Below are 14086 nucleotides of genomic sequence, written 5' to 3'. Positions count from 1 at the left end.
AAAACCACTCAGCTGTGTTTACTAATACATCCTGGACACCTCAAGGCAAATATGAAAGAACTTAATTTTAAGAGTGGAAATTTAAGAATGGTTACTTCTTTTTCCTTCATTTGGAAAACACCACCAATTTCTCACTCATCTGACTGCTTCAGTTGTCCTTCAAGGACTGACTTTGAGATCAAAGCTATCACCTGATCCACGCAGCACAGAATGTCAACGTGCGTTTAACACGAGTCCTCTGCTGGTAATGACTCCACAGGGTAAGTCTAATCCGAGGTCTATGTTAACATTCAGAAAAAGCGTAATTTTTTTTTACTGCTGCTTAGAGGAGATTTCACTGCAGGCAAGACTGAAGGTAATTTTGTTAAGCCTTCAGTAGACAAGACCAACGCATGTGCAGGAGACTACACACAGCAGCTCAATGGCTTTTCCAGTGGACAATTCAATCTGAGGGAGCTCTGAGAGCCAGAGTACTGACCAAGCTCTAACTGTAACATTCCTTGTACTCTGGCCGTGAATTTTGTGTTCCCACTGGGAGGTGAAGTAGGCAACACATCAAGAAGACCAGAGAAAGAGCATTTGGAATAACAGGTGTGGTTTTCCATTTGTGCCCAATCAACACCCAACCTCCATAAATTCATACTGCTTCCCTCTCCCCTTTGGCCCCTGCACCAGGGGCAAGGGATCATAGCAACTGAAGCCTGCTGGGCTTCACAAGGCAGATCTTACACACTGGTACACACAGTGTCCGTACATGTAATTAAAATCAGACTGTAGTTTGACTCAACAATGAAAAAACTAACACTGCCAGACAGGAGTGAGAACAACCAAACAAAATATCCTATTCTGGCATAATCATCCCAGAGGTACCAACACTTGTGTTTTAATAAACTGTGAAACCACAGTCATTGCACTCACAAACAGTGGCACAATACAAACTAGGTTGAGTGCAAAAGCTCGTTTCCCTGGAGCTGAGCCAGAATATCTGGAGACTCAGACAAAAGTTCATTTATTAAGAAACGGAACACTTGAGACAGGAGATGGGAAACATTTTTAAACAATCTGTTTTCCTGTTATCTGTTATCCCAGCCACTTAAATTTTCTTAAAGGTTAAGGTTTAACTTATAATCAAGATAAATCGAGCAAATAAAACACAACACTGAGGACCCCAACATGAATCAACCACAAGTGAACTTAAACTGCAACATGCCCTAAATTTTTAGCGCTCAAACTATTCCTACACAAGGCTCCGTCTTACTCCCAGGGAGCCCCTGTCCACCTGCTGGTGCTGGTTCTCGTCAAGGCAGCCATGTGCGCTGGAAATTCCCAGCCGATGTGATGCCCAAATTGTTTTCTATAGGGGAAACCATCTCTCTTTGCTCATTTGGTTCCAATCTGTTATGAAAAAGAATAAAATAGGGGACCAGCACTATGAGTAGTACAGTGGCTGCAACCCAAATAGGTGCCAGTTCAAGCCGTGGTCTCTCCTCTTCCGATCCAGCTCCCAGATAACGGGTGTGGGAAAGCTTAAGTCCTTGGGCCCCCTGCATCACCATGGGGGACCGGGAAGAAGCTCCTGACTGCTGGTTTCAGAAGAAATCAGCTACAGTTACTGACATCATCTGGGGAGTGAGTCAGCAGATGAAGATGTTTGTCCCTCTTTCTCTCTATAGCACTGCCTTTCAAACTCCGAAATTTTCTTCAGAATAGGTATAAATGTAACATACAAGAACAACACTGTTGCTATAGTAGATGATGCCTGTTCTCCCAGCTGACAAAGCAAAAGGAAGAATAGAGAACAGTACGTGCCAAGCAGCCTGCTGCTGGGGACCAAGGGGCTGAGACAGAGGTCGCAATTCTGGTCACCATGAAGTGAGAAATGTACAAATTTTTTTTGCCAAAAGATGTCTTCTTTTATAGATTTTTACAGAAACGGTACAACGGCAAAACAGCAAAAGAAGGTGATTTCATGAGGATTAATGTAAAAATAGGAGTGACCTTCAGAAAGGGCATCTGCGAAAATAAAACGCAAAAGCTTGGTCACTGGGCAAGCTAGTGCCAAGCTGTACAGAGGGAGAGAAAGCACCAGGAGCTCACTGACTCCTGCACCCACCTCGCTGTGCTGCCAAACCAGAGGGCACTTTCCTGGGTCAGACACAGACAAGGCGTGCTCCCACCTGGAAGGAAGATGAGGGAAGCCAAGACCTCAAAGCAGAAGCCATGATGGGTGGAAGAAAACCATGAAAAATATGCGGATTTTCATCCAAAGCCCAGGGGCATCTAGAAAACATACAAGTGAAAAACAGTCTTTAAACTGAATTTCACAATTTAAAAATCCAAAGGTCCACATCTCCTTTTAAAGATCGAACACTTAATGGGGCCCGGCGCCATGGCCTAGCAGCTAAACTCACCTTGAACGCGCCAGGATCCCCTATGAACGACGGTTCTAGTCCCAGCGGCTCCACTTCCCATCCAGCTCTCTGCTTGGGACCTGGGAAAGCAGTAGAGGACGGCCCAAAGCCTTGGGACCCTGTACCTGTGTGGGAGACCCAGAAGAGGTTCCTGGTTCCCGGCTTCGGATCAGCATAGCACCAGCTGTTGCAGTCACTTGGGGAGTGAATTATCACACAGAAGATCTTCCTGTCTCTCCTCCTCTCTGTATATCTGACTTTGTAATAAAAATAAATAAATCTTAAAAATAAATTTTTTAATTGAATGTTTTATTTCTCACAACAGGATCAAACATAAAAGATTCTCCAACCATAAAACATTAGAAATCCGTCTCCCTTTTTACCACAACCCTATGGTTTAAAAGCTCTCTCTGAAAAAACTGCTACATACATGCTTTTAAAAATGATCATTAACTACTATCTTTGCTTTTTCATTAGTCTCAGGTTTCTCATTTTTAAGGAAACTCTAGCTCAGAAAATGCTGGAAAAGGAAGCAGAAACCAGATCAGGAGGATCTGTGTAAACCACCAAAAACATTCTGCACCTTAATCTGAATGCAAGGGAAGTTTCTGCTGAACCTTAAGTAAAAAAAATATATATATATATATAGCACAGGTGCTTCACTCTCAGCTAATGCATGATGCCACAAGGCCTTGGGTCCCTGTAACCCACATGGGAGACACAGAGGAAGCCCCTGGCCTCAGACCAGCTCCAACCGTCACAGCCAACTGGGAAGTGAACCAGGGGACAAAGACCTCTCTCTCCCCCTTGTCTCTGTAACTCCACCTTTCAAATAAATAAATACTTTTTTAAAAAATTATGCAATCATATCATTGGCTATTTTGTGGAAAACTGGTATTACCATTCACACTATAAAAATAATCTATAGAGACTTCCCAATGCTAACAATCTACAGGTTTCAAACAAGGGGCTCCACGGTCCCTTAGAGTCCATGTAGTTCACAATTGAGGGAGACCATAAACTGATTTAACATTTCAGAAAGTGTATTCGAAATTGTAGCTTGTCTGTAAAAAGAACTGTGTGGAATAACGTATTTGCCCCCTTCCCCTGTGGTTGCCACTGTAACTACTCAACCAGTCTTCCTGTGGTATAGGTAGACTAGTAGTCCTTGTGTTTCACTGAGAATTAATTTAAGATCGATTTAGGTGGTTCTGCCGCTCTCCCCCAGCCCCTGGATTCCAAGCCCCAGGGGTTTCATCCCATTATCCCTGTCTGAGGCAGGTGACGCCAAGGATGCCCACCCCTGTCATGACAGACTCGCTCTGACCCGGCTCCCAGAGCTCACCACCAGCCTGCTGCCCGGCCCAGAACCACTTCACAGTCACAGGCTCCTTTTCAAAAACTAAAAATACACATGGGACCAGAACTTATGCTTTAAAAAAAATGAGAAGTAATACACAATAAGAAAAGCAAAACAACTTTTTAATTGAAAGCAGAATTTTTATTTGTGTGGTAAAAGCCTTTTATTTATAAAACAATAAAAGTTTATAGAAAATGGAATTACAATAGTTTGTTTTGATACAAAACTTTTAAACCCATGCAGGTTTTTTTTTTTCTCTATACTCATTTTCCATGAACTTTTCAAAATCCCCTAGCATAATATCATTATAAATGTTCACTGATTAAAAAACACAAGTAACACCCAATATATACTCTCCTGATTTTTCCATGAAGGAAGGAATGCATGTAAGAACCCAGTGGTGTTCCTCCTCTGTCCTCCCTCCGGGTTAGACCCAGCATTTGATCAACGCACCAGGAAAAGCAGACGGAAGGGACTTAGGACCACACCATCCGCGTGGGACACAGAGTTCCAAGCTCCTGGCTTTGGCCCGGGTCAGCCCTGGCTGCTGTAGTCATCTGGGAAGTGAACCAGCGAAGAAGACAAGAACACTCACTTTGCTGTGTCTCCCTCTGTCACTTCTTCAAGGAAATCTTTTTTACGTGTCTTTTTCTTTATTTGAGAGGCCAAGAGATAATACTGGCTTACTCCTTAAGTGGCCACAATAGTGGGACTTAGACTGGGCCCAAAATGAGGCAGGAACCTGCAGCCCAGTTACCTGGTGAGGTATCACCAGGGTATCAAGTCAGGGTATCAAAAGCAGAGCTCACATGGAATACAAGTGTCCCAGCTGGCATCTCAATGGCTAGACTGTCCCTCTGGTAGATTTTTAAGTCCAGTTATCACTATACACACTCAGCAGATAAACTAATCTTCGGCTTTGTTAGAAGGGGGCCAAATCTGTACCACTCGATCTCCAGTGTGAGGAGTCACTCCAGTGTGAGGAGCCAATCCTCTGTGGCTGTCCATGGCCCTGTCCACCCATCCTCACTGCCCTATGTTACCCATCCCCGGTCCTGAAAGCATGATCCTGTATGCATCCAGTCCCTTCTCCCTTCTCGCTTTCTTCTCCTCATGTTCTCTTTTTGTCCCCCACCCCACCCCCCAGGTACTCTTTTTGTCCCGTTTTCCCTCTGCCCCGCAGCTGCCTCCCCAGCAAGAATGAAGGCCATCACGTGTGGCTGACTCGTGGTGCCTGGCGTCTTGAGTTTGTGATGAAAATAGCTAACATCCAGCCCACTAGGAGAGAGAGACTTACAAACTTCTGCTCTCACACTGCTGTGGACCAATAGAGCTCAACAAGCTACCCAGTCATGGGTAAGCCCGTACATTCTGCCACTGTTTTAAGACATACGATGGCAGTCTTGGCTATGACATTCAGTCTAAAACAAGGGCCAGCTGAAATATTTGCTGAATTCAGGTCAAGCTCTCCTGTTTTTGGGGCGCAGTACATTAGAACAGCCAGGCACTAGACAGGTCTACTGCTGGTCACACATGAGCCAATAGGGCTTTTCATCTCTCTGCCCCAATTACTACATAGCAACTGCATCCAAGGCCCCTTCTAGAACTAGCACAGAGTAACACCGTGATGATCTCCACAGCCTCCAAGCTCAAGCCAAGCAAAAATGTGTAGAAACCACAATAATCTACACAAAGGCCCGTGGCAGAGATTCCAGACATCAGACTACAAGAGCAGTGAGCAGGAATGACTCCATGCCACCACAGGACCACTTCAAGAATATTCTGGTCATCATATAATAAACTCATTGTAAACTTACATTTCTTCCCTTATTAAATTCTGTGTACCATGGATGAGGTACTATGAAAGAGTACCTTTCCCCTAGGGGAACTTGCTCCTTTATGTAAATTGCTATAAATCAAGCCACATTCCCAGAGCTAAGTCTTAAAGGAAATTAGTCTTAAAAGAAAACTTTAAATTAACGTCTGCCTTCCTTTTCACCAAATAACAGCATTGCTTACCTTCATATCATATACCTCCTTTCTTTTATATGAAACAAGGAATCTAATTCTCAAAACTTTTTTTTAAAGGAAATAAAGGACATTTGGTGAACAAAGTACATTTTGGAAAATACACAGCAGAAACACAACAGCTGAAGCTGGCAGAGAAAACAGAGCCAGTAGAGGCTGGCATTGTGGCATAGCATGCAAAGCTGCTGCCTGCGATGCTGGCTCAAGTTCTGGCTGTCCCAATTCCAATCCAGTTCCCTATGGCCTTGGAAAAGCCATAAAAGATGGCCCAAACACCTGGGTCCCTGGCACCCACAAGGGAGACACAGAAGAAGCTCCTGGCTCCCGGTTTCGGCCTGGCCCAGCCCCAACTGTTGGAAGCACCTGGGGAATGAACCAACAGATGGAAGACAGATCCCGCTTTCTTTCTCTCTCTTTCAAGTAAATGAATAAATCTTCAGCAACAACAATAACAAAAACCCCACACTGGGTAATAGGTATACACAGACACATCATTACGCCTTGGTAAAACCATTCGGTCCTTCATCTCTAAATATACTTTCATTTTTACAGATATGTGTAAAAAGCATTTTCAGCTATGTGGGGTAAGTTTGAGTGAACTAGTTCTCACAACAGGCAAGAGTCTTTTCTACATTTGTGAAGGCTAAACTTCATTGAGAGTCTGGAAACTTCTGAGGAACAGGCACTCGGCCTGGCAGTTCAGACACCATGGAAGACGCTGAATCAAGGGATGCAACGCTCTGGCTCCATATCCAGCTTCCTGCTAACGTGCGCCCGGGGAAACAGGTATGGCAGCACAGAGCCGGTCCCTGCCAGCCACGGGAGAAGCCTGAACTGAGACCTTGGCTACCTTCGGCCTGGCCCAGCCTGCACAGCTGCAAAAACTCAAAAAGTGAACTGGCAGATGGGAGGTCTCTTTGCTTCTCTCCTTCAAATAGTAATACAAATACAAATAATACACAACTAGGAGAGAGCATTGTGGTCCAGAGGGCTAAGCTGTATCCCATACGAGACTGGGATGGGGTTTCTACCTCCTGACTTCCTGGCCTAGGAAGGCTCCTGCAGCCATCTGAGGAGTGAACCAGCAGATGAAACACCTCTGTCTCTGTCTGCCTGCCTGCCTGCCTGTCTGTCTGTGTGTGTGTGTGTCTCTCTCTCTCTCTCTATATATATATATATATATATGTAATTCTGACTTCAAGCAAAAATAAACTTTAAAAAATAATTTTTGTTTAAAACAAGTCAGTTAAGACATTCTACAACAAGGGTAACAACTTGCTAAGGAACAGTGAGATAAAAATAGATCTTTGAAATTAATGCAGCAAAACAGAAACAGCCTCCTGACTAATTTGCCTAACTCAGTGCTGTGGTTTCAGAGTGGCCCCCAAGAGTTCCCAGGCCAGAAGCTTGGTGCCTGGTGTGCTGATATTGGAAGGGGGGCCAATAAGAAACCCTTAGGTCACTGGGGGAGGTCCCAGCTGCAGCAAGGGTTGCTGTGAGTCTCATAGGACCTTGGTTAGTTCCAGAGTAAGCAAGGTGTTTAAAAAGAAAAGAAAGGGGCAACGCAGCTGTGAGGGCCTCTTGCTTCCTCTCCACCAAAGTGACAGATTCTAGAAGCACTCCCGCCACCAGCCCTTCACCAAGGCTGCACAAGTGGGGCCACCTGAACTTGGACTGGAACTACCAGGCCTCAGGCATTCTATTTAAGCAACAGAAATTACAAACACTGGCCCCCAAAGGCAACCTTGGAAAGGTTGTTGACAACATACTCCCGTTTTCCTCTCATTTCAAGGTCTGCACATTTTTATCACGAGGACTGCATCTTGCACCTGTCCCTAGCATAACCCAACCTGCCTCCCCCAGGATGGAATCCTTGAGCCCACCCTCTTCTGCAACATTCCCTCCCTCGTTGATTTCATCTGTTTCATGGCTTTAAATCTGCATCTACAGTCTCAACTCCTGCCCTGAGTGATGTCTTGGCTACCTGACACTTGCATTTTGAAGTCTAACAGGCGTTTCAAATTTAACATGACCAAAACCAAACTCATCTCCTGCCTGCTTCTCCATCAGGATTCCTGTTTCAGTAAACAGAGAAACCTAACAATTAACTGCTTAGGTCCAAAATCCTGCAGTCACCTTTGGTTATGCTGTTTGAATACTGGCCACCATGTTAACAGAACCGATACATACTCCTCCAGTCCATCAGCAAGTTTTATTGGAGCTACCTGCAATCCTGAGACAGGCTCTGACTGCCCCCTGCCAGGTCCCTGAGCCTCCAACTGAAACAAGTGAAATCTTTTAAGTGGTCTGCTGGAGCCTTGCCTCTGATGCAGGCTGAGCAGGAGGCACATCCAATCTTGTCATTATTCTGCCCAAAATCATCCAGTGGCTTCCCATCTCAGAGTAAAAGCCTGGTCTGCCCGTCTACACTTTATCTACAATCTGACCTACTGCTGTAGCCACATCAGTCTCCTCGCTGCTGCCTGCACAAACCAAATGCTGTCCCAACTCAGGGTCTCCTCACTTCCAGGTTCCGCTGCCTGCAATGCTGTGCCCTCAGGGTGAGCCACAGCTGACGCCCCCCCCCACCTGCCTCCTCTACTTTCCTCCCTAACCATGCTATTCAAAACCACAATCCTGCATCCCACCACTGCCGCTGGCATGCCCTGGCCTCATTCCCCCTCCCAGCAGTGGTTCACATCTGGCAAAGAAGTATTTTTCCATTATTTACTCACACTGAAATGTCAGCTCCATGATGCTCTGTTCAAGGTTGCCCCCAGCGTCCAGGACACACAGAGACTTTCAAAACTGACCAGTGAATGAATGATACCGACAACTTACAAGCACAATGCATTATTGCTGGAAAACAGCAAATGTGACAAGGATTGCCCGCTCACACTCTGGCACAGTGTTGCAATAAAGAGAAGCCACATTTGTTTCTCCAAGTTCATGGAGATCTAATTTCCTACGGATCTGTTCTGTTAGAGCAATCTGCATTGTGCATAAAGAGTGCCAGGCGACGATTTTATACAAGTGTTGCTTCAGCTGCTGTAGGCAAAAACCAGGAGGACTACAGCATGCTCCCTACACCACAACGACCCCAGCGCCACAGCCCACCAGGCTGTTTAGGGAAGAAGGGACTCCTAGGAAGGAAAAATCATCACCAACACAGAGCTCCACAGAGCCCTCTGCACAGCTTTTCCCAACTTCATCTCCTTAAAAAAAAGAAAAGCCTTAACATGTACATGAGATCTTGAGTGAAGAAATAGCATGATTATGTAACTACACATACGGGAAAACCCTGGTACCCCATGACCCCTCATTTCCAAAACAAAACAAAAGAAGACCCAACAACTAAAATGCAATTTCCAGATTCTGCTGAATATGTTTTGCTGCGAAGATAACTTAATAAAGACATTCATTTGGCTAACCCGTGGACTGGGCGGTATTGTATTTTAAGACTGAGCCACTTTGTTTACTATTTTTTTTTTAATTTAATACATTTCCTCCCAGTCGCCGGTGCAAGCAGCAGGGAATGCTATGTCCATAGGAAGCGGTTATGAAAGGCAATGACCTAAGTGTTCCACACTGACACAGATAAAGTTCAGGCACTAGATGTCACTTGTCTTAACCCATTTAACCCTCTCCAAAAGACAACACCAGCCTCAAAGCCCACTGAGGCAAGCAGAGAGAAACAGGCATGGGAAATCCAAGGAGCCTCCTCTCCCCGCCTTCCCCCACCCCCAGCATCCTTCCAGGGCCCCAGACCCAGCCCCCCACCACGCCACTAAGTGCAATAAGAGGGACCCAGACCCCTCCAGGGGAAAAAAAAAAAAAAATCCGGCGCACTAAAGGCTCCTGCCCGCTCGAACTCGCGGACACTGGGCTGCCGCGCCAACAAAGCGACGTGCCGGGTCCCCAGCGTCCAAAGGTCCCCGCCCGCGGCCGTGACACGGCCAAATGGCCGGGACTCCAAAAGGTGGACTGACTGATGACCCTCGTCGCGGAACCCGGGGCCGGTCCAGGATGAAGTCCGGGCCGCCTCCCGCCCCGCACGGCCGCGCCCGCTCGCATCCCGCGGGCGGCCGGCCGAGCGCCTTCCGACGCCCCCTCCTAGACCCACAAGGCCGGGGCCCAAACTTGGCCGCCGGGCGGTAGCAGCAGGTCGGGGTCCAGGGCGCCGTGGCCGGGCCGACGAGGGCTAACGGGGGGTGGGCTGGGCGTTCCGCAGCCGAACCCGGCGGCGCGGGCCGTGCCTGCCCTCGGGCCGCCCGCTCCAGCCCCCCGCGCCCGTTATGAATAACCCCGCGCCCCGGAGGCGCAGCGGCGGCGGCGGCGGGCTCAGCAGCGCACCCTGCACGCGGAATACATAACAATGTCATTAAGTGGCCGCCCGGGCGAGCGCCCGTCCGGCCGCCGGGAGCTGACTTTGTCTGCAGCCCGCACCCCGCCTCCCGCGCGCGCCTGCCTGAGGCGAGGGGGGGGGACGCCCCGCGCCGCCGCACACAACCCGGCCTTACCCGCCAGCTCGTCGGGTTCCAACCCGCTGTCCGCGTCGATCCCACACAGCACGAAGTAGTGCGCGAAGCGGCAGGCGGCCGGGGAGGAACCCGAACCCGAGCCCGGGCCGGGCGCCGCGCCGCCGCCGCTGCTGCTGTTGCTGCCGCCGCCGCTCATCCCGGCCGCGCCGCTCTCCTCCCTGCCAGGGAAGGCTCGCTGAGGAGGCGGGGGGCCCCGCCGCGCCGGCTGCGGTGTCCGCGCCCACCCTCACGGCCACGCCGACGCGCCCATGGCCGCGCGGCCGCCGCCGCCGCTCGCCTCAGCGCGGCCCCCTCGCTCGGCGCCGGGGAGCGGCCGCGGCACCGCGCGCTCTCGTCGGGCTCCCCCCCCCCCCAACCCCGGCGCGGAGAGGGGGAAGGGCGCTCCTCCGGGAGGCTCGGCCGAGCGAGGCCCGCGTCGCCGCCGCCAACGCCGCAGTTGCGCTTCCCCCTCGCGAGCCGGGAGCCGCGGCGTCTGGCGCCCCGGGGTCAGCTGAGCGGCGCTCGGGCTGTGGGAGCGCGGGGCCGGCGCGCGGGGAGCCAGAGGGGAGGCGGAGGACGGCGGCGCGCGCGCCCGGCGGCGGTGGGGGGAAGGGCGGCGCGCGTGCCCGGGCCGGGAGCGCGCTCGTCCCGCGGGCTCGGGGGAGCGCCCGGCAGGCAGGCGGGCGGGCAGGCGGGAGCGGGTGCTGTCCTCTAGAAAGAGGATTTTCACCCTGGGTAAAATCACGATAATAAACGCTGCGTAGATAAGGGTGAGCGAGGCCATTTCCCACACCGTGTGAACCGTCCTGTGTTCGACCCGTGTCATTTAAGAAATCCGAGTGCTCGGGTTAGGTCATCCCTCGTCCTTGCTCCCTCGTGAATCAGTGTGTCCACTCGACGGACGGCGGAGAGCAGCACGGAACAGCTGTGCGCCCCAGCCCCTCACCCGCTGTGACTCCCTGAGCCTCTCCGGGCGGCGGGGAACCCACATCGCGCCCAACTCGGCTGCTCCCTCGGGCCGCCTTGGCTTCTGCCTCTGGAGCTCGCCAACCGCCGCCAGCCCCTTCCCCGTGCGCGCGGCCTGTGCTTGCTCTGGGACCCCGGGGAGGCACAAGGCGCTCCCTGGAGTGGCCCCAAAGAATCCCGCTTGTTTGAGGCTGATCCTGGAACACAGGTCTGCAGGGCGAGCATCACTTCAGGAACTTGCAGCCCACCTCTCCGCACCGAGGGGCCTTGCTTGGGAGCGACTGATTCAGCCGCCCCTGGGTTCGGTTCCCGGCTCCTCCGCTTTCCAACAGCGCTCCTGCGGCTCCGCGGGCCCCAGAAGATGGCGCGATCTGGTGCTCTGCCTCTCACGTAAGAGAATCTTAAAACAGGGTGCTGTGCCAGGACCTGGCTAATTGACCTTTAGCCCTGATTGCACCCTGCATTTTCCTTAAAAACACTTGGCATGACTTTTCTGCCATTGCTTCTTAGCTGGGTTGTCACATCCCAGCGTGTGACAGTTACACTTTGGGGACTTTAAAAAGTTCGTGAAGATGGCATGGTGAAGCGGGGTAAGCCCCGTTTGGGATGTCCATACCAGAGTGTGCCTTTCAGTGCAGCTCTGCCCCTTTCCAACTCCTTAATGTCCAGAGAGGCAGGCGGTGGCCCAAGTGCTGGGATCCCTGCCACCCACATGCAAGAGCCACCGGGGAGTTGCTGGCTGCCACCTCATGCTGGCCATTCGTTCCTGACTGTTCCGGGGGTTTGACACATGCCAGATAGAAGTTCTCTCTCTGTCACGCTCGAATAAATAAATATACCAACGTGGACACTTGCAAATATATATGTATGTACATTTGCATGTAAAAGTTTATTTTTGCTGCAAAAAAAAAATGTCGAAGTGCATGAATGATTTTATTTTCATAACACAGTGCCCATGAACTTTTGAAGACTTCATATTCCCAGCACCTAGCAGAACTGGTCCTTTTTATATTTGAGAGAATAAAAGAAGGGTAGTTGTCCAGGTCACAGCAGGTTGTTGGTGTTACTAGAAAGATAAACTTTGGTCATCTCTGACGTATTTATGATCACATGTTGATTTGCCGTTAGACAGCTGTTTTCTTCTCACATGGAGATAGTACTGCGATGGGCAAATGAGGGGCAGAGAGGCTGATACAGGATTACGTATGCCTCCTAACCATCCATGGTGATGGCTGCTTGCAGTATGTTACCTTCTAACATTGCAGGACAATGGCTCGGTGGGCTAACCCTCCCCCTTACAAGCACTGACATGCCATATGGGTACCGGTCTGTGTTCCAGCTGCTCCACTTCCCATCTAGCTCCCTTCTTGTCGCCTGGATGATCCAAAGCCTTGGGACCCTGCACTGGCATGGGAGACCTGGAGGAGATTCCTGATTCCTAGCTCACTTCTGGCTGCTGCAGCTACTTGGGGAGTGAACCAGCAGGGGAAGGATCCCAAACACAGATGCAATGACCAGGGCATAAATTGTGTAATTCTGAACAGCACCAGAACCTGGGAATCCTTGAATGATGGTGAGTGGAATCAGACTCACTTCCTTATACTTCCTTCTTCTTAATACGTAAAGGATGGACTTAATTTGTTTCTAAATAAAAATGTTATACGTTTTTATCTAAGTTTTTAAAGGGGGAGGACTTTTAAAACATTTAATTTATATATTTATCTGAAAGAAAGACACACAGAGAGAGCAAGCTTCTACCCTCTGGTTCACTCTTCAAGAGGCAGGGATGGGTCAGCTGAAGCCAGGAGCCCCATCTGGGTCACTCACATCACTGAGTTATCATTTGCTGCATCCAAGGTACGTTGGCAGGAAGCTGGATCAGAAGCCAGGAGCAGCTGGGACTGCAGCCAGCCCCCAGGTGTGAGATGTGGCTACACCAAGTGGTAGTACAGCCCATTGCACCACACACCCTCCTGACTCACCTTAAAGCGCTTGCAGTTCCAGTATGTAAGATGATGAAACTTCTTTAGTGGAGGTGATTAATCTTTCTCCAACATGATGCTCATGACTTCTTTTCCAAGACCCTCTTTGAAATTTGATGATTATTTTTTTTCTCTTTATGGCACAAAATATTTCATTATACAGAAAGAATAGAATAATGAACTAAAGCATCCCCATATACCTTTATCATTGAACCTCGCTATTAACATCTTGCTATGGATGTTCATCTGCTTGGCTTTTTCTGCTAACATCCCTGAGGCCTAACATTTCATGACATTTGTCCACATGTTTGCCTTCATCTCTGCTTTATCATACGTTTCGTATGAACATTTCTCCATCCTCTCAGTGAACTCTGCAGACTGTTCTTCCCCCATCCTGACGGAATGTCCAACAGGAGCTCTCTGTCACCCTCAAACGCTGTGCCCTATCCCTGTTTCCTCCCTCTGCTCCCTCCAGGCCCTCCTTTCTCCCCGCCCCACCAGTCTCCACTCTCAGGAGCTGCAGGCTGTGATATAACTTCACACATACCTCCCCCTCACCCAGCGCAGTCGATTGTTCTAGAATAGACTTCTGGCCCAAACTGGGCTAATAAGCCACTTCCCGGTGGCTTTTGGGTCTAAGGCCAAAAGAGAGAGGCTGCAATCTCTTTCTCTCTCTCTCTGTTTCACATAAGAAATACATACATGTTTAAAAGAAGACATTACTATTCTGTGCATGTGTTTAAGGTCTCAATGTAAAAGCACAAACCTTTACAAAGGAGCCGTCCTGGGTGGCATTGCAGCACAATGAGCTAAGCCACT

General features: G+C 49.5%; 1 protein-coding gene across 1 annotated transcript in view; it reads right to left on the bottom strand.

Annotated features, from left to right (window-relative positions):
* The window catches only part of DENND5B (DENN domain containing 5B), a 151184-nt gene extending 140708 nt beyond the window's left edge, over positions 1-10476 (bottom strand). The window contains exon 1 of the mRNA XM_040972237.1: positions 10320-10476. Within this exon, the coding sequence (XP_040828171.1) occupies positions 10320-10476 (157 nt within the window). The remainder of the gene's footprint in view (positions 1-10319) is intronic.
* Between the last annotated feature and the right edge of the window lie 3610 nt (positions 10477-14086).

Source organism: Ochotona curzoniae, unplaced genomic scaffold (genome assembly GCF_017591425.1).
Source record: "Ochotona curzoniae isolate NIBS_2020 unplaced genomic scaffold, NIBS_Ocur_1.0 contig_2235, whole genome shotgun sequence".
Lineage (NCBI taxonomy): Eukaryota > Metazoa > Chordata > Mammalia > Lagomorpha > Ochotonidae > Ochotona > Ochotona curzoniae.
Note: the sequence above shows the minus strand (reverse complement) of the source record. Positions and strands in the feature narration are given on the sequence as shown.